Genomic DNA, 25,897 nt, shown 5'->3' with positions numbered 1-25,897 from the left:
TATACGTGCTGAATGAGGATGAAAGCAGCAACTGTAACTAGAAGCGTTCCTGGGAAAAGAACATTAAGGTATATGATTAGAGTAGTCCTGCCAGCCAAGCCCGGGGGCAACATCATGAAAGTCTTGATAGATAAATATAAATATGATTTACTGCCATTAAAATGTGAGTGCTGCAGCAAGTAACGTTTGGCCTAATTACTATGATACTAGATTCATCTCAGCCTTTCTCTCTCTCTCTCTCTCTTTCTTTTTTTTTAGTTTAAAACTTCCTCAAGTCTGACTAACAAACATTCGGTTACAGCCACTCAACTTCAATGGTGGGATTTCCTGCTTGTCTCTTATCAGTCAGATCCTGAAACAATGGACTCTGCCCACGCAAACTCGCGCACCGGTACTGTCTGCTCCGAGCGCTGCTGTCGGCCTCGTGGCTTTCCCCCTCACGACCAGATGTCCCTTTCTGGGCCGGAGCCAAGTGATTGAGAATAGAGAGCGGGAAGAATGGCTAAAATAATCAGATAGTGTGTGTGTGTGTGTGTGTGTGTGTGTGGACCGTTACTGTACTTTACATTAGCATTTTACAAAAACAGAGATCTGGTGAACCTCCATTTCACAGCAAAGTTGAGGTGATCTGAATCAGTTGTGACAACAGCCTCGGGGGACAACCTGCCACGAGCATTCACACACACACAGCTGGCACTGCACTTGGGAAAATACAGTTTAATGACTGCCACATGTCAGCCATGAAAATATTTCCATTCATTACTGTGCATAATTTAAAGGAGACATATTAAGCTCACTTTCAGGTTCATTATTTTATTTTTACATGCTTTTACTTTGCCACCTTTCTAGCTTCAGCCAGTGTTTTGGGGACCTTATTTTCCTCTTGTTTTTTTTAACCACATTAACATTGTAAATATTAAAATTCTTGTTTGAATTTCCTCTCCAAAACTACATAGTGCCCCTTTAAGCTACATAGCGGTCTCCTTTAAGAGATTTACAATGATCATAGATGCATAGGATGACAGCGTGTTGAGCAAATTGTTTTATCTGTGAGCAAGGGTGTATAAAGGGACCACGACGTTTAATTGGGAATTCAATATACACAATTTTATTTACATTGACACATGTATTAGCGACACATCAAATTTACACAGTAACACTAAAGCCTCAGATTTAATAAATATGTAGTAAGATGCAGGGGAAAAAAACTCTTGGATGCAAGGGCAGCAATGAAATGAAAAAAATAATCTCTATTATTCTGAAACATCTCCTTCCTGGTTGAAATATCCAATAAGATCTTTTTTTTTTATTAATATTACCATGAATATTGATGAGCAGACATGACCATTTGGAGCAGTTAAACCTGCCTTGTTGAGGCATTTACCAAAAGAACCGACATGACTGATGATGAATTTACCAAAATCAAAACAATAAAGGTGCAATATGTAAGTATTTAGTTGAAAACATTCAAAAATGAAAGCTGCTGTAAGTGAAGTAAAAATATGTGTTAAATAGCTCTTTATTCCAATGGTAACCACGGTTACACAGTGTCAGTAAAATAATGTGAAAAAATAACAGTTTTGACATGATGGTGTTTACGTATTGTGTTGCTGAGATATCTAATGAAGTTAGCATGCTAACCAGCTAGCCCCGTCCCATCCTGATGCAAAGCTCCCGTGCCGGTGCTCCGAGCTCCCAGTCCCAACTGCTAGCTGCACAGCTAACTGAGCTAGCTACCTTACTGCAGCGAGTGGGAGTTAGCGGTTACTTTGGTAATATGCTGCCCCCTATATGCGTATGAATTCAGTTCTTACGTATTGCACCTTTATCCACAGTGAATCTCCTCTGTTTAAGATACCACGGTGACAGAGACACAAGAAGCTTTTCCACTTGAATCTACAGCCAGAAATCTGCGCACACGTAAGAAAATACAGCATCATAAAATTTAGTATCAATGTACCACGTCTTCATCAGGATAAACATCTTCAAAAGCATCGACATTACTTTACAATATACGCACATTTATATTTACAAAAAAGACAGAGCAGTAAGACGGTGGGGTTTTTAGTAGCCTAAACGACTTCATGAATCTTAAGTAGTGGCACCTCTTGACAGTAATTCTTGTAATTCTGCATTCATACAGACACGCACACAGAGACAAGTAGACGCGCACGCTCGCACACATACACACACACACACACACACACACACACACACACACACACACACACACACACACACACACACACACATGTTCATACAAACAAGCAGGACACTTTCCTGGTACTTTTCACAACAACATCCACCAGTGGGAAGACGGGAATCATAATGGTCTGGACTGATACAGACTACTGGCTGAGAGGTGCTGAAAGTCCCACTTCTGATGGAGGAAACAGCTGGATACAAAGAAGAGAAGGACGGCGAGGAAATCAGCTACTGGTCGGGGAACAATGAGATGACCAACCATCTCTGCAGCCGGGCCTTCATGACCCTCCGTTTTCCTCTGGCTTGTCACCTCAGGGAACACTGCAGTCTACTTAATGGCATTTTAACATGAGCATCGCCCTGAATCCATCCATGATATATACTGTACAACGGCGTGGGCGAAAACACAGACAGAAAGGTTCCTGGTCCTTCACGAAGGGGAAGAAGCTGAACAGCAGAGAAAACACATCTCAGAAATGGCAGTACCTGTCTCATGCTTGTAAACAAAGATCATACACTAGATGTGGCAGGAGAGCGACGATATAAACCTGAACAGTTATTTACACCTTTACAAGAGAACTCTGCAGCAGTCCAGCTGTCCAAAAGTGAAACTATACACCCGCGTTACATGCCTATGTAACAAAGCTACTACGCACGCTAAGAGTTAAAGGCTTCTCAGAGTGTCTCCTTTCTCTGACGCTTCCCAGCTAATCATTTAGCAATGACTAATGTCATCACCTATGGATATGTACACATATACAGTCAACAAGCACATAAAGGAAACGCTAGCGTACCATCTCTGAAGACAACTGTGTGTGTAAAGTAATCACGGACTGATCCATGTTATGTGTTAACAGATAAAGACACTTGCTCTACAGGTAGTGACATCCAACACAAAAAGAGAGGAAATGTGTGTCCTAATCGACTTATGGACTTCAAGCATGAATGCCGTCTAATAGCTTATTCTGTATACCAGTGTCTCCATATTTCAATTTAAATTGGCCCCCGGAAAAGTATCTCCTTCATACACGTAGATCTGAACAGTCGGAAAATAATACTGACGATAAAAGAATCAAAACAAAAAAAAAAGAAACAAAAGCTGCATTACGTGGTGTGTGTAATGGTGTGACGTTCAAGTGCCTCGAGTGCTTTTTTTTTTTTTTTTATCTTCCTCCAACAATTTCAAGAGCCAACCAAAAAAAATTTTAAACGCTACATAAATATCTGTGACAGGGAAACGACAAGGAATAACAAAACACAAAAATATAAAGAAAATTAAAAATGTCTCCAACAGATAGAAAGAAACATACGGAGTGCTAAAAAAAACAACAAAACAACCTTTATGAAATGTGTAGGAAAAAACTCAAAAGAAAAAAAAAAAAGAAATGAACAGATAACAGTGTATTAATGTAGGTAATGACAGTTGTATAGAAACAGTTGATGTCCCTCCACCCTCCCCGGTGCCTGAACAGTTTCTTTGCTATGAGCAGGGGAGCATTAGTCCAACTGTCCTCCCTGTAATCAGTAGGCAATAATAGTGATAACAGTGATAAAAGCCGTTCTTCCTTTGTTGTTTTGTTTGCTGATAGCTGACGATCACCGTTCCGTCTGCAACACGTGACAACAAACGTTGCTAGTACCAGGGCGGTGGGCGGGTGTAGTGGTCGGGCAGTCTGTGGCGGAACATTACAGGCACTTTATGAGGCAGCCAGACAGGTCGGGTGGGTCCTTACACCCGTTGGGCTCTGAGGGTTGTCCCCTCCAGGAAGACCTCATGCTGGACCAGTAAGGGCTGGGTCGGAGGGCTGTTACTGCCGGCTGAGTTGAGATGGTGAAAAGCCGCGCTCTGAGAACCGGGCTCCTCCCTGGCTCTGGGCGTCACAGGAAGCTTGGAGCTGAAGTTCAGATAGATCTGAAGATAAGGACGAAGTGGGAGAGAGAAAGAGGAGAGGGGGAGCACAGTTTGCGATGGTTAGGGTTTTATACTGTTTCAGCTGCGCCATTTCAAACATCTCAAATTAAACTGTTTTTTCCCAAGTGCAGTGCCAGCCGGGTTGTCCCCTGAGGCTGTTGTCACAACTGACTCATCTGAGACAATATGTTAGTCCTGTTTAGATTTTCTCATGAATTACACATATGATGTTTGTCAATATAAAACAACATTTTCCAAGTCAAGAAAGTCGCAGTTCGTTGTAAAGATAATATAGTACCATGAAGTGCTGCGTGACAGTTCTCAGTGAGCTACATCATCTCACACGACACCAACATGGCTCTCAGCCTGGCACAGGAAAAGTGTGAAAATGGGTAATAAATAAAAATAAAGTCTGGCCATATTGACAGCTGCAGTTATGTGAAATGAGAGTTTTACAGGCTCGACACACTGGTTAACAGAGCAATGCCTGTGCGCGACGTGACGTCTTGCCTTTCATTTTGGCGTCCATGTTAACCGGTTGACAGGCGTGAGTAGTCAGCCATGTTAGCAGATCTATGAGGCTGTACTCTTTTAGCAAAATGCTAACATCATCAAGCAGCAACAGTGACGAAACTAACATTCAGATATTTAGCAGGTATTATGTTTAACGTGTTCATTGTGAGCTGGTGGTGGGCTGACCTACTGACACTGCCATCCTTAGAGCCAAGCCAGTGTAGCAAAGAAAACTAATTCACCTACCAGCGCTCTAACCTGTTATATCTTGTTTGTTTCATCTGCACAAGAGCTAAAATTAAATTTGTGGTTTAGTAAAGTCCAGCACATAATCCCTTAAAACCACGTCTTGTTGTGTATTCAGTACGATTTTTTTGTGGATTAAATAAACAAGATATAACACGTCAATCTGCAAGCTTTTCGAGGTAAAGGCTGTTTTTCTGTGCTTTGGAAGGACCCAGGCGAGTTAATAATCTCTTGGCTGCAGCTTCAACACTTTAGTCATTCTTTGATTAAACATGAGGGTGGTATTGATCTTCTATTGATCTCACTCTCAGCGAGAAAACAAATAAGATAATAACTTAAGTCTCTAGAAATGTCCAAACATCCCTTTGAAGCTCATGGAAAACTGTAAAAGCTGTAGGGGTTTGACAGTTATGGAACAATGTAGGCGAGGGGGTTCAAACACATCAGCTCATGCTGGGAGGCCTTCACCTAAATCATGTGTGACACTGTGAAGGTGACTTAAAAAACAGTTGTCTCACAAGAAGTGGTGCGGCAGTCTTACATTACAACACCTGAAGTGTAAAAAGACAAAGAATTAAACACTTTTTAAGATGATTTCAGAGTTAAAATTAGCCTGGTATCCATTAGTCTTGGTTTAGCAGTTAGCCTTAGCATGCTTTTTTCGTATTTTCTTTGTTCAGACTCAAACATTGAGTCAGAGCTGTTACATGAACCGTGTCACATAGCTTTTACCCAGTAAAATAAGCCTGGGGTCCATTAGTCTTGGATTAGCGGTTAGCATTATCACACATTTTCGTTTTCTGTTTGTGCCAAAGGCCTCACATGAACCATATGAGCTTTTACCCTGGAGTCGCTCTTATTTCACTACCTCATAATCCCGCTGAGCGCCCTCTGAAGCCTTCCCGCTTCATTATTTTTAAGGAATGGAATGCTGAACCTTTTCTAGTTGAAGTAAACAATATCAAAGCGGTGCAAACCTACATGCTTAGTGGCATCCGACAGCTGTTGTTCAATCCTTTCCACGACCTTCCTGAAGGGGGGTCTGTTGAAGGGGTCAGGATCCCAGCAGGACCTCATAATCTGATACCTGCACAGCGGCATACAAACACACAAACACTTTTTATTTGTCTACAGCCACTACACACCCTTCCTTGTTCTGTGGGCGTCTAGTGTTTTCTCAAAAGACGGCTAAAAGTTTCAACATGTCAGATTTTGTTCCACAGAGAAAGCCAAATGCAACAGGATGACAGTTATTGATATTTCCCGAAAAGTGCATTCCTTATCGTCTCACCTCCCCCGTCTTTTCCAATTCACTTCAACACTTCTTACACACAGTCATATTTTACTTGAATGACAACTCACATTTCACTGGGTGCAAACTCTGGAGCATCCATTCTGTATCCTTCTTTTATTAGTTTGTAGAACTTGGCGTCCACGGGCATACCAGGATACGGACTGTTTCCTACATTCAGCAGGGAGATTCAGTTACATTATGATCCTCTGAAAACACACACACAGACAGCCAGACAAACACACACACACACACACACACACACACACACGCACGCACAATGATGGATAGACGTACCTAGTGAAAAGATTTCCCAAAGCAGGATGCCATAGGACCACACGTCACTCTCAAACGTGTACACGCACTCAAAGATACTTTCTGGAGACATCCACTTCACCGGCAGACGAGCCTGAAAGGAAAGCACACGGTGAGCAGATGGAAAGTTGCCCTCGTTCAAAAAGGTTTGTGACTGATGACTCCTACATGAACAGACTGTACCCAGAGTCAGGAATGCACATTATTCCCCTGCGGATCTGACCACACGTCAGCACATCTGAGATACCCATACAGTACAATACCTTACACATATGAAGAAATGTAGATACACTCATCACAGGTATGAGACCGATCATAGTCTGCTCGTCACTTGTCACACACGTCAAAGTTAGTCATGCAATTAGTCATTTAGAAGTATTACTTTCCTGCCACGAGCCGCAATAACTGTTAGATTCAAGGTGTAGTAAGTTATGTCTTACTTATGATATCTTAAGTTGTAAGATGAGTTCTGTTTGAAAATGTACAATACAAATAAGCCTCGAGGTACAGTAAGAGTAAGACTGTCCTACATACAGGTAAATTGTACAAAGCTCCTGTGCTAGCGGTATAAACCTCAACACTTCCCCCGGTGCTCTGAACTCCCAGTCCGAACCGCTACCTGCACCGCAAACTGAGCTAACTAGCTAGCGGGAGCTTATTTGTTTATAGCATGAATTTACTTTACTTACTTGAAAACTTAAGGAATGCCCTACAGTCCTTTACTGATGTGTTCATTTGCAGCATTACAATCTATAAAGTCATATTTCAACAGGCTGTCTTTACTCTTACTATTACTTTTTTCTGACTTATTCTTTATTTATTCATATATGAAGAAATACATGATGTGTGTCAGAGTTGCCATTTTTTGGCAAGTTTAGAGGGAGTGGAAAATCTCTGAGCAAGCTAACCTAGCTAACATTATTCAGTCAATACTGTGTTGTTTTGCTGTAATTTAACAGTTTACGCTGCTATTAAACACTTATTTCAAGTGCCACATCAGAAACAACCATGATCTCTTTTACTCTTCATGTTAGCAGCAACGTTAACTTTGTCAGTTGGGTCAGTTACATAATCAACAGTTGCACCTGCCACTCTGCAGGTGTGAATGTGACACTTTGTAAACACTTTTATAACCAGGCTCAGTTTGAACTTCCAGGTAGCTCATGAACGCATGGCTTCAGCAGAAGTAACGTTAGCTAAACATTTCCAAGAAAGGCAACTGGATTTGCTCTTTGGTCTTGAACATGTGTTGTAAAACACCTTCAAGACCAAACTGTTTGTCTTTGACTTGACATTGTTTATTCATTGGATGACTCATCACAACACATACAGAAATAAAAAATTGGCTTTCCAATGACTTAGAAATGCCGTTAGGAAGGAAGTTAGCTTACACAGTAGCTCTGACATGGTGGACTCTGCAGGGTCGACCAGCAAACTGGTTTATTATCTTACAAACTGGGTGGTTTGACAGCTCCAAACCATAAAACTGGGTTTGATTTAAGACAAGGTCGGCACATCTGTGGCGCAGACTTACGTTGCCTTTTACCACATAGTTGGAGTCCGTGGTGATGTCTCGTGCCAGGCCAAAGTCACAGATCTTTGCCACTCTGCCTTGAGTCAGAAGGATATTTCTGGCAGCCAGGTCTCTGTGGATACACTGAAAAACAAATGCACCGCCACCTTTAATATCTAATGATACATGTTATATACATGACTAATCAATAATATAACATGAGTCATGAATGAAGTGCTATATCTAATGCAGTTTGGTTTGGAGTTTCCACACTTGAATCTGTAACACACCACCGCTGACACTGATACACGAGCTCACTGGCGACAGTATCCTGCCTCCACAACTAATACATTTTTCAACAGCATGCTCCGACATGCGTTTTAGATCCGTTTACTACAGCGGCTGTGGAAACATGATCCATGCTCTGCATTTTGGAGAAATTCACATCGGAGTTTTATCCAAAAATCAAGAGTGACCGTTGCCACTGGATGCTCACATTTTTGGAGGCCAAGAACTCCATGCCTTTGGCCACTTGGTACGAGAAGCTGAGCAGGTCCTCGGTGTCTAGAGACAGACCGTCCTCGTCAAACATCGCGCTCTCTGCATCCGCCTCGACGTAGGAGCCACCTGGGAGGACGAACAGGGTGATGATTATTTTTCTGAAGTGGTTTAAGTCTTGCTTCAATTTGCTGGTCTGTGTATTTTTAAGACTGAGAAATTTGATGAATGGCTGGCATTCTTGCCTTTGCGTAGTGAGCGCCTCTTCTCAGATGAGCTGAATGGCGGGTTGCCAGCAGCAGAAGGCCTCATGGTCATGTAGCCATTCAAGCTGTCACTGTGAAGAGGAAAGGAGCAGTCTGGTCTCAGCTGAGCACAGCCACACACAGGCACGCTGCTGTCCAAATACCCTCATCCTACGCACGTTCTGGATAGTAAATACTAGTATTCTCTTGTCTCCTACCACACACAATAACCCTCTCTTTACACACAAAAAAAGAACCTGACCCAGCTGCGTCTCTTTGCGGCATGACGTTGTGGTAGTAGCAGTCTTCCTCGAGCTTGAAGCACATGAAGGATTCCCTCTTTCTGCGTAGAAAGTTGAGGAGGTCTCCGAAGCAGCAGTACTCCGTGATCACCAGCGTGGGGCCTGAAGACAAAGAAAGATTAGAGTTTAGAGTTATTTGGTGGAATAAACTACAACAAAAGTCTCGTTTCACGCCGCAGTCTTTAAGTGATAACTGAGGACAACATGGCTTCCACACCTCCAACAGTGCAGGCTCCCAGCAGGTTGACAATGTTCATGTGGTTTCCCAAGTAACTGAGGACTTTCAGCTCCGACATCAGTGCCTCCTTCTCTGTGGAGTGAGCGCTTGCTGTGCGAATAAAAAAATTGGAAGATAATCAGCATGTGCACAGGGAATGAATTGAGCTCTATTATAACATTTCGGGATCTCGATTTAAACAAATTGGTTGATGCTGGAGGCTAAAAAAATAATCGGTATTGTGCAAAGCAATATAATAAAACCTGCTTACACACCTACAGGCAAATAATTTATTCATGCTCCAACAACTCCATAACGCCAACAATTTTACACATTAGAATGTGTTTACAGGTCTCGAAGAGTACTACTGCTTATAATAAAAGTTAAATAACCAAAATGATCAAAAGAATGTGAAGAAGTAAAACTTGATGTTATGTCGGACACGTCTATGTATTGTGTTGCAGAAATATCTATTGAAGTTAGCATGCTGAACAGTTAGCCCCGAGTCTGTTTGTACTTCAAGGGGTGATGGCACTCAAGTTGCATTGTGGGTAATGTAAGCGCCAGGTTTTGAAAAGCTGTCCACTGGTCTAGCATTGCACTCCTATGACACTGTTGGACTCGAATGATTTTCCATTATTTAATCTTTATTATTCCATGCATTCTTCTTCCTTTTCAAAACCTGCTGCCTACATTACCCACAATGCAACTTAGTGATACCACTGTTGGGCAATTTATCAGATTACACACAGCTTTCTCTGGAGCCACAAAAGGCATAATACTACATACAGTATGCAGTACTACTATCCAACCCTGTTAGCACACTTTCACATGTAAAATTGGTGGTCTAACCCTTTAAGGGTGCACAGCTACTATGCTCATTTGTTTGTCAAAACAGCTAAGCTGTCTTTGTCCCACTTCATTTGCAAGTGTGTTGACGCCGCTTACATTTGAGCATTTTCACGGCCACCGTCATGACGGAATCTGCTTTGGAGAGTCCATATGCGGTGGCTTCCACCACTTTTCCAAACGCTCCAGATCCCAGCGTCTTCCCTGCAGATGAGAAGACAGACCCAAAACTGTTATTCCCCATCCTGTTTCCCTCCCACAAAACTGGCCCCGAGCCAGCATGCCAGCGTTCCTGGGACAACACCAGTCTTAGCCCCCGGGCTGTGTAAGCAGGCACCAGGACACGCAGGATCCTGTTTGAGGAGGTTTGTTAAAAACGGCACCCAGAATATGTCAACAATATTGTGTTTGCAGTGAGGGAGTGGGGTTTCATCATTAATGAGCTGTGGAACTGGTTGGTCGGTAATGACCATAGACGTGGCTTAAAACCTTAATGCTCTGTCCATATACACAGAAAACATAGTGTCTGTCAATCAGCATGAAAGCGCCTGCGGGTGCAGTGGTGATGTAATGCAGACTGCCCTGTTAGGCTTTATTACTGGCGCAAACCACCATTTCTTCTCCACATCACTCTGATTTACACCTAAGACATGAAAACCAGGACGTGCATCTCAGTGATCCAGAAATAATGATATCATGTAGGCACACACACTGCGGATGACTTTGTGCAGGGCGCTCACCGAAACGCAAGTTGTTTCGAGGAAACTCCCACTGGTGATCGTACGGTAGCTGGGTGGGGTCAATGTACACGTAGTTGTTTCCGTGGATGCCCTCGATGACTTTCCACTGGATCTGGTATTTTGGTTTCTGTCATGGATGCAGGCAAAAAGAGAGCAAAACACGGGGTTTCAACATGCTCCGCTCATTTTACGATAAAAGAGGGCGCGCCATGCAGGAGAAGGAGCCGAGCCGTTTTACCTGCATGTACTTGTAGAAGAGCATGATAAGGACGAGGCAGAGGATGCCTGCTGCTGATACAGAGCCAATTAGCAGTGGGGTGAACAGATCATGAGGAACAGTTCTCTCTGCAGGGACACAGATAGGATCATGTTAGACACAAGAGAAGCAGCAAAGACAGAGTCAATGGTTTGTCATGTTTACACTCTAAATGACATTGCACGAGGGCATTATGGTAAGCCACGGAGGGCTAAGTCACAGTGAAGCCCACTCTGGTCAAATCACAGCAAACTAATCCAATTATACATGTCTACATACTGTCAGACTTTTCATTTTGTTTTCACATTCTGCACTTTATTATTGTTTAACCGCTTCCAATCAGTTTTGATTATGCAGTGTTTCGCTGCATTGTTGTTGCTTTTACAGCTGTGGCGCTGAGTAATTATATGTAATCAGGGCTCTGTTCTTTTGTGTCTGTCTGTTTGTGATGCCTTATTGTTTTGCTCCTCTGTACAGTGGGGTGTAATAAGCTCTTTAGAGATAAGAAGCTTTCTCTCCACTTCAAATCTGAGAATGCAGAGTCTGCAGGAACTAATCCCCTGTAAACCTGTCAGTGGTTTCTAAAGCCCTGTGTATTCTCTGCTGCTGCAGCTCACTGACACCTCCAAGCCTCCCACAGCCCCAGAATGCCCAGCACCGCCAAGACTCCTACTGCGCTCCACACTCTCAGCGCCTCCGCCTGGTCTGCTGCTACTCTGTGAAGCGCAAAAAAAAAAAAAAAATCCTGGGCACACGCTCCCTGAGGCCTGTCCTGCCAGGCCACAGACACTCTCCTTCATCATCATAATGCTCGCCCACATACCCGCTGTAGCCACAGTGAGCCCCCCTGAGTCCCGCATAAACCCCAGGTCCCCGGGGCTCAGGCAACTTTGCTGTGCTTTCAGTTCCTGCACTGGCACCACTTTGAGGACAGAGTGCAGCAGATGGGGAAGCCGTTATAACAGGGCGGATTTGGAGTCATAAAGTAAACAAGGGACTGAGGCTAATTCCTATCCGAGAGCGACAACATCTTATCGTGTCCGAGGTATCTCTCCTCGCTAATGTTTACCTAACAGATTATAGGAGGAACAAGCCAGTTGTAAGACCACGTTTGTGGGTTAATCCTCGGCAGAATTGTGCTTTTAGTAAATATTTGGAGCTGAGGATTAAATCCAATGTGTTCGGGGTTTACAGCTGCCCTGATAACTTTGTTTCTGAGTCCACAGAGAGAGAATATTTAACTGTGCTTGTGAAGTTTGAATGAAACCAACATCAGGTGGAGAAAGATTTACGATCACGTCTATGTCATCCCCTCTTGTACAGTTGACTCTGGTGCTCTTAATTCTAATCTGAAGGTGAGCACATGCAGAGGATTACACCAATTCAGCAACAAAACATGAGACTGACCGGCGCCCCCCCCTCAATATCACGTGACCTCCATAGGACCTCACCACTGATAGAAAAGAGTGTGTAGGCCTGCTCGCCCTCCACCGTAGCCACACACTCCAGAGTACTGAACCGTCCCCTGCTGACATTCACCCGACTCTCCACCTCCGTCTTCCCGAACCTCGGGCTGACCAGCGTGACGGTGATGACGTTCTGCTCCTCCACGGTGGCATTCACCTGTTGGGAGCACCTGAAGGCAGAAGATTATACACTGTTGACAAAAGCTGATGGGATTACAGAGCTTTTCAACTATTGTCACTTGTCAGGACACTTGTCCCCCTTTAAATCTCTGAAAACAAGACACACATTCCTTTCCCGATTCTTGGATAAACTTGTCTGAGGCTGAGTAACTTTACACAATATGCAGAACCACAGACAAATCTCCTCATCTTTCAGAACATTGCCGGCAGTTAGTTTCAGTGGATGTAATGAGGATGCGGGGAATTCCTTCTGCGCTCATGAAATCAAAGTGAAATGTAAAACAGTGGCCCAGGGCTCCATGTGTCACTACGCTGCTCCTGTCATAGGCTCACTCAGGTCACTTACTTCCTGTACGTACAATTGCGTGCCTGCATCTAATGAGCATTAATTGGATTTAATTGTAATTAAAGTTTGGATTATCACTTATGATGCATCGCCTGTGCTGCCTGGGATTGGCGTTGCTACAGCAACCGGGTGCCCCTCCTTCGACACACTTTACGTTTGACACGAGACGAGCCGTGGCCAGTTGTATCCGGGCAGATACCCGGCCTCCCACCAATCACAAGTCAATGCGCTCCAATCCCCTGTCACATGGGGGTCATCTTATCACTGTCAACCAATCACAAGTCAGCCCCTTTCAAATCTCACAATCCCTCGTTCCATCGTCATCATTGTTCCCGACTCTATCCAACGTGTCTTTAGTTTGACCTTTAGGACCCTCGAGATGCACTTCATATGTGTTGGTGAAAGTTTGAAGGTGAAATTAGAAATGAAGTGCAGATCTTAAAGGGGCACGATGTAGAAATTCAGAAACTCATAAATGTAATATTTACAATATTAATGAGGTAATAGAACAAACTCAGAAATATTTGTTTTTTCCATAACTGAATAAACAAGCTGTTGTCAGAGGAAAATAAGGTCCCGAGAACACTGTTTGAAGCTAGAGAGGTGGCAGGGTCCGCCACATATAAACAAAGTAAAACAGTATGAAATTGTGTTTAAGGTCCGTTTAGGTCAGTTTGTTTATTCAGTCATGGGTTTATTAAATTAGTCAGTTTCCACTCATTGTAATTACATCAGGCTGCAGTTCAAAAGTTGAGTGCACTTTTTATAAGTCCGCATCAACAGAAGCTCCTCTCTCCCGCAGAAAACACCGCTCCTGAAACGCCTCGTCAATAGTCTCACCTTTAATTCTGTGACTTTGTGACATCACACTAAGTCACTGAGTCACATATTTGTATAATTTATGCCTAGAAGCTAGTTTAGCATGAAGAATTAATCTAGCACAGCCGCTCTGTTGTTGTTAGAGGTGCGGGCTCAGGCTTCCGTGAGCTGACCAATCAGAAGAGACTGGGTATTTGAGGGAGGGGCTTAAAGAGACAGGAGCTTACACAGAGCATGAATACAGAGCTGCAGCACCGGACAGAATGAGAAAACTGATATGTTTTTTGATCATGTAAACCTATTCTAGTAGTAACCCAGCATAAAAATGAGGAACAAAAAAAAAATGAGCATGATATGTCTCCTATAAAAGTCTCACCTTGCATACATCTGTTCACAGTAGTACCAGGTGATCCGAGGAGCGGGGAACCCCCCTGCCACACAGCGTACCTGTCCATCCACTGGGCCGTCATGAGATACAATCTCAGGTTTACCTAACAAACACAAGTTAATGTCAGAAAATGTCAGGTAAGAGAACAATAACAAGCAGAGAGAGTTTTTAATTCAGTTGCATTGAACCATAGTGCAGTCTGAATGACACAGGGTGACGTGAGGTGGAGAGCAAGACCTCATTTCACACAAAGAAAAAGGTCATGAAACCTATTCCCACATGTCAGCTACTCAATATTAATGCAAGGTGGGGCAGCGCAATTCATTATGTGGCTTAAGGGACCAAGAAACCTTTTAAAAAAAAATCAATCACAACTTACTGATCACAAAGATGGTGAAGGTCTGGTTTACTGATGCGTTACCGTTGGAGGCTTGAAAGGTGTAAACTCCACTCTCTGACGTCTGGAGTCGCACCAGCCTCAGCTCACTGGTGTAGCTGAAAAAAATAATGATACTGAATCTTTAGCATGATTGAATTCAGCAATTAAAAAAATAATATCTGTAAAAATGTGTTCAGTTTTAATTGTGCAATAAAAGGAAAGAGCAGATTGTCCTCCACTCATGCCAATGCTGCCTGAGAAAGAACTGCGCACATATTTGCTTTTTAGATTACAATCAGTCTTGTTGTGTTTGTGTGCACATCTGTTTCAAGATAGTGTGCACATGTAGATCATTTCCAATTATCCTCCAGGCTACATAAGGCTACATGTTTTTCTCACAGTTGACATGGATTTATTGATTTTTTGGATAATAAAAAAGGGATAAACAATTCACATCCAACAGAAACTTGAAGGTAATGTTGTATCGTTTAAACATTAAAAACAGGCACCACGAAGCATGAACCTTGGATGATGTTACATAATATTTCTATCTGCAGCAGAAAGGTAATACTGCAGATTTTCATGGTTTCTTTCCCCCCTGAAAGACATCTCTCGTTCCCATTTCACGAGAACCCCCTAGGCATCTTTTGAATTACAGCTGACTTTCTCAGGCAGCTGTGACAAGTGCAGCGGTCGGTTATATCAGCACCACTGCCGACCTGCAAGCCGTACCAAAGGTGTTAAATTCCACTGAACGAGGTTAATGAGCCTTTTCATCTAGGTGGTAAAACGAGGGGTGCTTGAGGCAAGTGTGTGTTGTTTCACCTGTACTCGTGGCTGTGTGTGGTGATGACATGGTCGGTGGTGTTCCTCAGCTCCTTGTCCATGAAGCTCCAGGAGAAAGTGTGCGGCTTGGGATAAGCCTCCATTTCCACTTTTAGGGGCAAACTCTCACCTGCGCGGACCTGGATGGTTCTGTTGCTTGTGGGTGTTAGGTTGATGAATCCTTTTTCTGAAAAACAAGGAAACGAGATAACACAATGTTACAAGTCTTGCACAAGTGTATCAATATTCATATTTTATATTTATGTTGTCATAATGATTTACGTGGTGTTGGTCCAGAGACTTACAGGCAAGTCAACGCATGCATATGAAGACTTCACAGTCCAAAGAGATGTGGCAAGACAACACATACTGAATCACACCACATGTGCCTTTAGAGAATGTTTGAGATTTTGGGAAAAACGCTGATTCACATTCTGGCAGAGACTTAAAGGTGCACTACGTCGTTTTTGGGAAGAAGAGGAAACACTTGATTCTAATTTTTTTACACGACTTCCAACGTAAGTCAGGTTACAAACTGCAGCTTTAACTAACAGCAAATCTCTTCACATACTCACCATAAACATCGAGCCACACCGACTGCGTGCTGACCCCCTTCTCGTTCTCAGCTTCGCACTGGTACCTCCCAGCATCTTGATGTTGGACCGCCTCGATGTACAATGTGGCGATGCGCACGCGGGTGTAGTGCTCCGTCTGGATATGTGAAGTAGCGTCAACCTTTGGTGGTTGCTGTGGATACCAGACGGCACCCTGTCAACGCCCAGAGATCTCTAGAGATTAACCCCGTCTGCGTGTCTATCCTCGCCAAGCACACAGATTCTGACACAGACACACAACTGCCTGCATGCGAGTACACACACACACACGGTCGTCCACATTGTACACACAGAGCGGAGATCCTGAAGCTTAGACAGCATGAACTTTGACCCCTTTCATTTGCCATGTTTCCATAAAGCATTTTTATGCACATTATGAAGAATATCATGTTAGAAATTTTATGGAAATTCTGGAAAAAAAACTACAAAAGTTTGGTTTTCGTCTTTTACGAATCAGACTTAATGCGCAAAATGTTTGATGGAAACAGATTTGCCAAATAAACTCTGACGCAGCAAACATTCAACATACATGACTGATCAGCTGTTCCCATGCATTATAATCATTGAATCAGCTGACATGCAAGAACAATTACAACTTGCCCCATCGAAAAGTAATTCCTGAGGACATCTCTCCATTTTGTCTCATGGTTTGTTTACCTCAAGCCTCCGTTTACTTCCACATCAAAACAGTTCATGGAAACGCACCAGATTCACATTTTGATTGTTCCAATTTTTTGTGAACTTTCAAAAGTTTGCTTAAAATTCGCTTGACATTTCATGGAAACATGGCTACTGTCAGATAACCACTGATACCAGGTGCAAAGGAAGAAAACCAACTAGAAAATCGAACATCAATTTTCGAAAAAACAAAGAAAATCAAATAATTCAATAACATAAAAGATTGCAACCAATTTTCAGAGGATAATCAATGCAGCTGGCAGGTAGTTATCGTGATGGATCTGCACAAATTGACTGTTTTACAATAGATTAAAAGAAAAACCCGCTGGTTGTGGGCAGGAATCTCAGTGAGAGCAGATATTTTGTGGTTGACTCTTCCCAACTTTGAAGGAGACATATTATGCTAATTTCCGTTTCTGTTTTAGCTCCTGTCTCTTTAAAGACCCCCTCCATGAACACCTGCTCTGATTGGTCAGCTCATTCACGCCTGAGCCAGCACCACTAACAACATTCAGAGCACCTGTGCTCAATTCATTCTTACGTGCCAAACCAGCCTCTAGGCATAAATTATGCAAATGTGTGACCTGGTGATGTAGCGTGATGTCACAAAGTCACAGAATTAAAGGCAGGACTACTGATGAGGCGTTTCAGGAGCAGTGTTTTCTGTGGGAAAGAGGAGCTTCTGTTGGTGCGGACTTTAAGAAACACTGGTGGAAAGGTAAAACACGAAAAAAGCATAATAGGTCTCCTTTAAGTCTGATCAAAGCCCTTTAAAATCTCACAAGCCTACAACACTAGCGACAAACATGTGCAGCATTTTCTAATTAATCAGCCACCAACTGCGCAGCACACAGCAAAGCAAAGGCAGAAGAGTCTCACCGAGCCAGGTGGGGTGACCCACTTTAGGTTGATATCTCCGTTGACGTTGGTCGTGTTGCAGGTTAGGGAGAGCCCCTCACCCCGGGTAAGAATCACTCTTTTGGGTGCCTGCATCTCAATCACAGGAGGAGCAACGGGCACTGAAAAGAAATAAAAACAAATGTGACTCAATGTTCATGTGTGTTAGGGAGCAAGAATACACACACCCATGTGTATTTACAGTTTACAGTATTTACTTTACCTGGTTTTACTGTCAGGAAATAGTCATGTGATCTGACTTGCCGTTCCCTCAGTCTCCCCGTGCACACATAGCAACCTTCGTAGGCCTTTTGTGTGTTGTGGATGATGATGCCTTGCTCCAGGCTTGCAGAAAACTGGAGACCAGAGGCCAGAGCTCTACTGGAACATGTTTCCAGGCTCACGTTGTCCAGACTCGGATCAGTTGCCAGGCAGGGGATGGAAGCAGCGTCTCCCTCACGGGTGAGAATTTTGAACACCATTGGTTTTCTGAAAGGATTGTCGGGATCTGCCAAGAAAAATGCGATTGCACATAGAAGCAGGTATCAGAGCTGTGAGCAGGGCTGCAGTGGTGGAAGCTTTGGTTTTTTGACAGCCACGACTCAACTATGATACACTGTTCACCATACAGTATTTCACACTTCTTGTGACTTCTTGCCATATGACAACTATGATTTCCTCTCGCACCTCTCCCACTTCATGTCTCTCCTTTGCCTTAACACGCTGTGTCTTCATTCTCTGAGTCAGAGTCCTGTCAGAGCCACTGTAAACACCCTCATAACTTTATTCCCTGTCGTCAAACTGGCCTCTGTTGGTCTTGAAAGCTGTGCTTGGTCCCAGGCTGCAGTGCCACCATCGCTCTCTTCATGGTGCCCATTCCGGTGCCACTTCATGGCAACAGTTAAGCAAAGTCAGCTAACAAACTGCTAGCTGCATGGCTAATTGAGCTTACTTTCTAAAAGCTAAGCTAAGATATGCTGCCCCCCATCTGTTTGGAGTATGAATTCAACAATTAGCCAATTCTTACATACTGCACCTTTAAATCATTGCAGGAGGAGAGAGAGGGACCTGGATGCAGACACAATCGATCATGCACAAGAGTGATCTCAGCAGAGGAAGTTGATCTTCTTTGTGTTGATTTTAGTATATTCAGCTGCAGTAGTGATTTTAAACTTCATAACCTTTTTCACTGATTTAGGTGAAACCGTCTCAACTTTTGGTGGTTTATGGAGTTTTCTGATGGACAGATATTATTATTCATTGCTCAGGTAAGTTGGGAAGCTAACTGCTGCTTAGTACGGTTGCTGTTAGCTCGTTAGCACAGCTGTGCAGTTAGCAAAGACAGGTTTGGGGACAGGAGAGGTAGAGTAGCGAAAAGAGGCTGTGCATTAGCAGCGTAGACAACACCAACACTGCCCTAATTTGTGACAGAAAATGTGAGAGAGGGACGACTTTACAGAAGTAAGATACAGAGTCTTTCTTTTAAAAGGCGTCTAGCTGACAGGCCAGTTGGAGCTATTAAAGTCTAGAATAATACATATCACACTGCACATATGAACAAAAAATAAAGAAGTAAAATAACTGTAAACAAATGTACATACAACTATAATATGCGACAACTTTGTATCTATATTTTTATACTACTACTTTACATATACTGTATATATAAACATCTTGAAGTATATGTACTAATAAAGATATGTGCCTTGCAATACACTGTAACTACAGTGTAGCTGTGAAATCAGTAACAGTGCATTATGTGGTAACTGGTTAACAGTATAAATCACATAAATGCCGTGGAGAAAGTGAGCAGAAAAAAGATTCTATTAGAAAGTGTAGAAATACATTTTTTAAATATATTTCTTAAAACTATATCCTATGTTTGTCTTCTTCAATAAGAAGATGGACGTCCGCTACTGAGATCCGCATGCTTCACGTATGTCGTGATTTATTCATGATGTCTGTTTCCACTCTCTTTTGTTGCATGTTTTTGTTATCGATACATTTTTCCCAAATTTTTCAGCATTTCCTCTCGTTTTTTATGAAAATAAATTGATTGTTTGCATAAAACATGGGGAATGGAAGCACACTTACTGATGAAAGCCTCGCTGTTCACTGTTCACTCTCTTTACTGAGCTGTATGAAGTTACTGCAAATTACTGAAAGTGAACATTTCCTAAGCTGCTGCGTCACATTAAGAGCGCTCAATTGGTTTTTATTGTGAAGCGGTCACAAGCAACACAATGTATCTGACCGCAGTCATTCATCAGAATGCATCTACAAAACAAACATGTCATTTTTTGACAACACATCACCACAGTGTGGGTTTTATTTGACTGCACTGTAAACTGATACAGCAGTTCCTCCCTACTTCTGTTGTACTTCTGCTTGCTGTTGCCACGGTAACCAAGTGTGTCGGCAAATCAACCAAAAACTGAAATCTTCCAAATTCGTAGACTTAGCAGGCACAAAGACAGATCTGCCAAACTGAAAATTTGGCTGTAGCTGTTTCATCAAAGCTTTAAACCATCTAAACTGCGATTTCTACCTACAGAGGCGGCACGTCGTGAAATCTCGATCTGTCCAACCGCATTCATCGAAGCACAAGTTCATCAGCAGGATGAACATCTTCCAGTAACGCTACATCTGAGCCTCTCATGTAAAAAGAGCTTGTTGCCTCAAATGTCGATGTGTGGATTGTGATCAGCTCATGATACAAGCCTGCAGAGATGGCAGCTGGCCAAGGGGATGTGGAGTCACATAGAGGAGGAAATACAGTAGAGCTCAGCAGTCATGCACTCAATAAATAGCAGCAGTATCTACTGTACCTGTCCTGGGCAAAGTTACAAACACCTTTCTCTGCAAACACACCCACACACACTGCTCTCTGTCACTGCAGCACATTTCCTCTGCTCTTCCCTGCAGTCTGTTTACACTTGATCTAGATTCCACTTCTCTTTCAGCTCTCTAGTTTCAGTTAAGCTGAATTTATTTGCACAGTTCTATAAAAAAAACAAAAGACCGACAGTTTCTCCCATCTACCTTTCACGTAGACGTAAACCGAGGCTGTCTCCTGGGAGCTCTCCTCCAGGCAGATGTAGCGGCCCATGTGAAGGGGCTGAGCCCTGGGGATGTGCAGCGTGGACATCCCGTCCACCTTTCTCTCTCCCCGCACCTTTGGCCGCTCCTCCCGCTGCCACTGCATCGCCTTCACACCCTGGCAACGCAGCTCTAAGGGTGCGCCGAGTGAGACGACAATGTGGGGGCCGGCAGGGGTGATGGTGGGCTTGGTGTTGCCTGTAATGGGATAGAGAGAGAAATCAACTGCATATCTAACATGCCACTGGAGCCCACACAGGTAGTCCCATTTTGACCACACTTTGGAGGAAAAGGTTGTGCACGGTCATGGACACATTGCTGATAATTACGCTACGAAAAGTGCTTTCAAACAGCGCAATGTATAGTCTTGACAGATTAAATTTGTTTTAAAGGAGCCCTATTATGCTTTTTTGTTTTTCTCCTTTCCGTCGGTGAAAGATTCGTATAGATTCTTGTGCATGTAAAAGAGCTTGAAAGTTAAAAAGTCCACACCAACAAAAGCTCCTCTCTCCCACAGAAAACACCGCTCCTGAAATGCCCCGTCAGTAGTTCCACCTGTAACTCAGTGACTTTGTGACATCACACTATGTCACCTTTTGAATAATTTATGCCTAGCTGCTAGATTGGCACGTACGAATTGATTAAGCACAGCTGCTCTGTTGTTGTTAGCAATGCTGGCTCAGGTGTGTGCGAGCTGACCAATCAGAGGAGACTGGGTGTTCGTAAAGAGACGTTTCAGACAGCAGGGGAACACAGCGCTGCAGCACTGGACAGTATGAGAAGTCTAATGTGTTTTTTAACAGTAAAGCCTGTAACCTATCATAGTTGTAACCCAAAATAAAATTACGAATATGAAAATGAGCGCAATGTGTCCGCTTTCAAGTCTGAGAATTTGCGAGAGATAGTTGCTGTTTTACGACTTTAAAAACCACAAAGTTGGGTTGCGCTGCAGGAGGGAAATGTTGCAAACATTTTCTCACCACTGCGAAGCCACGATGTGTCAACACCTACAACCCCACAAGATCCACGTGCATTAGAACAGCTTAAAGGCACAATCCCTGATCCGCAAGTAAACAACGGGATCGAAGACTCTGAAATGAGAGCCAGTACAAATCCTGTTCGCACAGGATTTGTACTGGCTCTCATTCCCAAATTGATCGAGAGGTCTTTTGATATAAAGATTAATGCTTGACAGCACCGACATTTACGTATTGTTACGTTAAAGCGGTGAATCCTTAACATTTAAGGCTTGTGAGCCCTAAAAACAAAGCAGAAACTATCTGTGACCTTTTGACATGGATTATGGCCTCACTGTGAACTGTGAGTGGCTCAACAAGGGAGTTGTTTCATTCTGTAATTGCTTAGTTTTAAAGTGGTTAAGAGACAAAGACAGTTGGAGGTGTGCACCAGTGAAGAGCAAAGAATAGAGCTTGAAACATCTTGTGACCCTTCAGATTCATCGTTGGAGCTCTACTGGGGTCAAGTTGGGAACAACTGTGTTAAAGAAACACAAACATACTTATTTTCCACCCACAGCTCCGACTTTAATGATATCTGTGACTCTCCCTGTACGATGGATTGTTAAGAAACGACAGGCGGCGCTTTTAAAGTTTCACCATCATCACAATGCAGGTAAAGAGACTTGGTGCAACGACGGGGACTGAAACCTCAGCCTCTCGACGTCTGAGCCGAAATCTGTAATCGCTCAAAGAAGTGAAATCTTATCACACGCAAGTAAACATGAAATCCCTTCTTGGAAAATTCTGGGTGATGGCATGAGACAAAACAAATGTGTGAGCTGAAGCATGAACTGACTGTACTGCGGACTGGGCAAACCCAAAGATTTAATCTGCAGCACCAAGTGAAAACAGGTGGCGGGGGAAAGTGACTGAGTAATGTGTTTGGTTTCCTGAAAAACCAACGCTCGACCTCTTCTAGTGAAACCACTTGTGATAAACACAACAGGACTGCGGCTGCAGCTTCCACTGGTGAGACGACAGTAGGAGTGTGAAGCAGGCGGACACAGATGCTCCCTCTCATCCTCCCAGACAGCATTTCGTTTTTTGAGATCACTTATTGTCCCGTTCCCACAGGCCGCACTTCAATAGAAAGGGTGTGGTGGCATCACCGACTCATCCGAAACACTTAGCTGAATCACAGAACAGCAAACAACAATCATGATGCTCATATGTGTCTGTTTAGGGACTGTTAATAATGCTGATGGCTGCAGGGTTTGCAGAGCGTACATCCCTAAATATTTGGCAGCAACTGTGGAGTCTAACCTCAACGTTTGGTTGTCGACATGACAGGAAGGAGATAAAAAGGAGCATCGACAAGTTCTCAATGTGATGTATTGTTTCATTAAGTATTTATTTATTTATGAAATCCTTAAAGGTGCACTGTGTGGTCAGAAGAGAAAGATCTTTATTGACTAATTTTTTAAATGTTTTATTCCTAATCAAACTAAATAAACAAAATCTCTTTGCATTCTCGTTGCTGAATAAACAAGCTGACCTTAAAGGACAACACACGGCACAAGTTCAGCCTGTAGCCTGCGTAAACGCGCTCGAGGCAAACTTCACGGCGTGCCCTCATTGGATCACATGACACAGACTGCGCACCCGGCCTGGAGATGTGACAGTCGGTCATATTCCCTCACGATATCAACAAGGCGTGTACATCAACGGTTTCTAATGGGCGCACCATCAACTACAGATGGAAGTGGAGGTAAAAACAGAGAGAGACGCACCGACGGGGAGCGCAAAGTTGAACAGCAGCACTTGTTAGGAGTGTGTGTGTGTGTGTGTGTGTGTGTGTGTGTGTGTGGCCTGGCAGTACAGCTTTCCATAAATTTGCAAGCTATCTCTGGGGAAAATCCCAAACTCCTGACGAGATAATACAAACAAAATGGTTGACTTTAGATCACAGGTTGTAAAATAACCAAACATTTAAATAGCCATCCAGTCAAAAAATAACATACCGAGACGACATGGATATTTTTTCGTTATAATACAATAAAGTGTTTATGGACTTCTCTGACCTCCGCAGCCAGACTCTGAAGATTTCGCCATAAATGGTCTCATTGTGGTTTCGAGATTCAAGCCCAGAGCGAATAAGCACAAACAACCCAAATCAAACTGCGAGGAAAACGTCGTAAACCTCTCGGTGTTACAGTCACACAGACACACACACACGTTACAAAAGCTTCCAACAGGCGAGTCATTGCGTAAGCGTGCCAACCACTCCTGGATACACCAGGTGCTCGTTTGCGTGCTTCCCAGGAATCAGGAGTTGCTGTTATATTTCCATAATGACGGTTATGTGCGGCTCAGCGTCGAGGAAAACCGCATGAACCTGCAGCTTTTCATCACGCACAACACGATCAAAACCATCATCATCATCCATCATCCTACTTTACCTCCGCTCTTTAATTACTTTTTTTTGTTAACTGCGCCCTGTTCCCCGAATAAAACATTCATTATTAAAGCAGCGCGCTCGCATCCAGATCATGAGCCGAAGTATCCACTTTCCTCATCAGGTTTCAGTGACTTCAGGTTGTCTTATCGGCAGCCTCTCGCAGCTCCCGCTGCGCCGATTCCCAGAACAAAGAAAAGTGTGGAGAAATGCATCATGAGGGCGACGCGGGGGCGAAGTGTAGCAATTTACTTTACCCCAATGTGGATTATCTTTGTCTTACTGGGCTGAAAGGAACTGACTGCATACCTGCAGTCATTAAGAGACGACCGAGAAGTGAGCAGCAACAAGTTGCGTGCGTAAAGTGGCGCATCGGGCGCAAATGTCTTACCTGGATGGAAGGTTAAGTGTAAAAAGACAGACAGCAGTATCCAGTGGTATTCCATAGTTATAATTCCATGGGTCTAGCTGTGAAGGTGAGCCTTTACGGTTTAAGGTAGCTCCACTCTTCTCGCGTCGGAGTTGAGGGAAGTTGACTGCGGGCTCTGGCGGAGGCGCACTTACAAGTCGTTAAAGGCACAGATGCTCAGCAGCAGCAGTCGTCGCCTATCTGCAAACATGCTGTTCTCCTGGAGCGCGCCAGAGGGGACGGTGCGGCCCGACCTGGTGTCTCTGACTGACTGACTGGCAAACTGACTGACTGTGGCGTCAACAACATGTTTGTATGAGCCAGTGGTGGAGAGAGAGAGAGAGAGAGAGAGAGGGAGAGAGGGAGGTGTTTGGGACCTGTTTTTCGCTTGTGCGCACAGATAGTTTGACACATCAAGACAAAGATAAACATCCAGTCCAGTTCCCAAGAATTACCAAGTTTTTACAACAATGGAGAGGAAACATGAGCGAAATAAATAAATAAGTAAAAAACGAAACAGAGAAGAAATAAAATGAAACAATTGCAGCCATAACAGAGGTGTGATGGAGGTGAGCTGCAGGACTACAAACTCACAAGGTTAGTTGGGAGTCCAGTCGTGAAAAAAGTGGAATCTTGATCAGTTAAACAACCTTGGACCAGATCAAAATGCTCTTTGTTATTATACTGTAGCTCTTCAAGGTTCGTGAGCGCCTTCTCCATGACCAACATGTCCTGAAAAGATCACCGTCCAGTGAATCTGCACATTACAGGTTCTGTGCAATAAGTCTCTTGGTCGTCATACAGCCAATGGTGAACAAAGGTTTATTATCCAAGAATGAACAACTTTACAACATACAAGCTATTTTAAAGCTCCTGTTTGTGAGGTCAGTAGGTCGGGTCGGTCACACACTAAAAAATGCTGGGTTATTTCATCAACCCAACTGCTGGGTTATGAAGTGTGTCACCCATTTTGGGTTATTATTCGGGTTATTTTTGTGCAACCCATGCATTGGGTTAAATACAGTTGGGTTATATACAGTCTATGGTCAAAATCCATCAACCCAACAAACATCAGTTGACCCAGCACCTGGGATGTTTATGCTTTGAACGTCAACACGTCCTGCCTGTAGATGAGACAGGACACATGGGTGAAGAATTCTTGACTGCATTGTATTTTAGTGCTCATTCAGTGTTTCTTGTATTTTAAGTTAATAAATTGTTACTGGAAATGCATTTTTATTCCAATAGCTTCATGTAATTAGCCCCGTATTTTTAGCTGTT

General features: G+C 43.3%; 1 protein-coding gene across 2 annotated transcripts; it reads right to left on the bottom strand.

The window, feature by feature from the left end:
• Positions 1-1,081: 1,081 nt before the first annotated feature.
• On the bottom strand, positions 1,082-24,876 carry kita (KIT proto-oncogene, receptor tyrosine kinase a). Of its 2 annotated transcripts, none has more exons than XM_084355039.1 (21): positions 24,599-24,876; positions 20,737-20,991; positions 17,918-18,202; positions 17,677-17,816; positions 16,081-16,273; positions 15,506-15,692; positions 14,681-14,796; positions 14,290-14,404; positions 12,554-12,738; positions 11,085-11,191; positions 10,847-10,973; positions 10,206-10,310; positions 9,258-9,368; positions 9,001-9,142; positions 8,739-8,830; positions 8,492-8,622; positions 8,017-8,139; positions 6,465-6,576; positions 6,239-6,338; positions 5,858-5,963; positions 1,082-4,117 (listed from the first exon to the last, which is right to left on the bottom strand). In XM_084355039.1, the coding sequence occupies exons 1-21, from the start codon at positions 24,651-24,653 to the stop codon at positions 3,935-3,937; spliced, it is 2,970 nt and encodes a 989-aa protein (XP_084211165.1). In that variant the 5' UTR covers positions 24,654-24,876; the 3' UTR covers positions 1,082-3,934. The 2 variants fall into 2 exon arrangements, with proteins under 2 accessions (XP_084211165.1, XP_084211166.1); XM_084355040.1 differs by having other exon boundaries at positions 16,081-16,252.
• Positions 24,877-25,897: the final 1,021 nt, after the last annotated feature.

This window comes from Pagrus pagrus (genome assembly GCF_965226575.1).
Source record: "Pagrus pagrus genome assembly, chromosome: 6".
Classification (NCBI taxonomy): domain Eukaryota; kingdom Metazoa; phylum Chordata; class Actinopteri; order Spariformes; family Sparidae; genus Pagrus; species Pagrus pagrus.
Note: the sequence above shows the minus strand (reverse complement) of the source record. Positions and strands in the feature narration are given on the sequence as shown.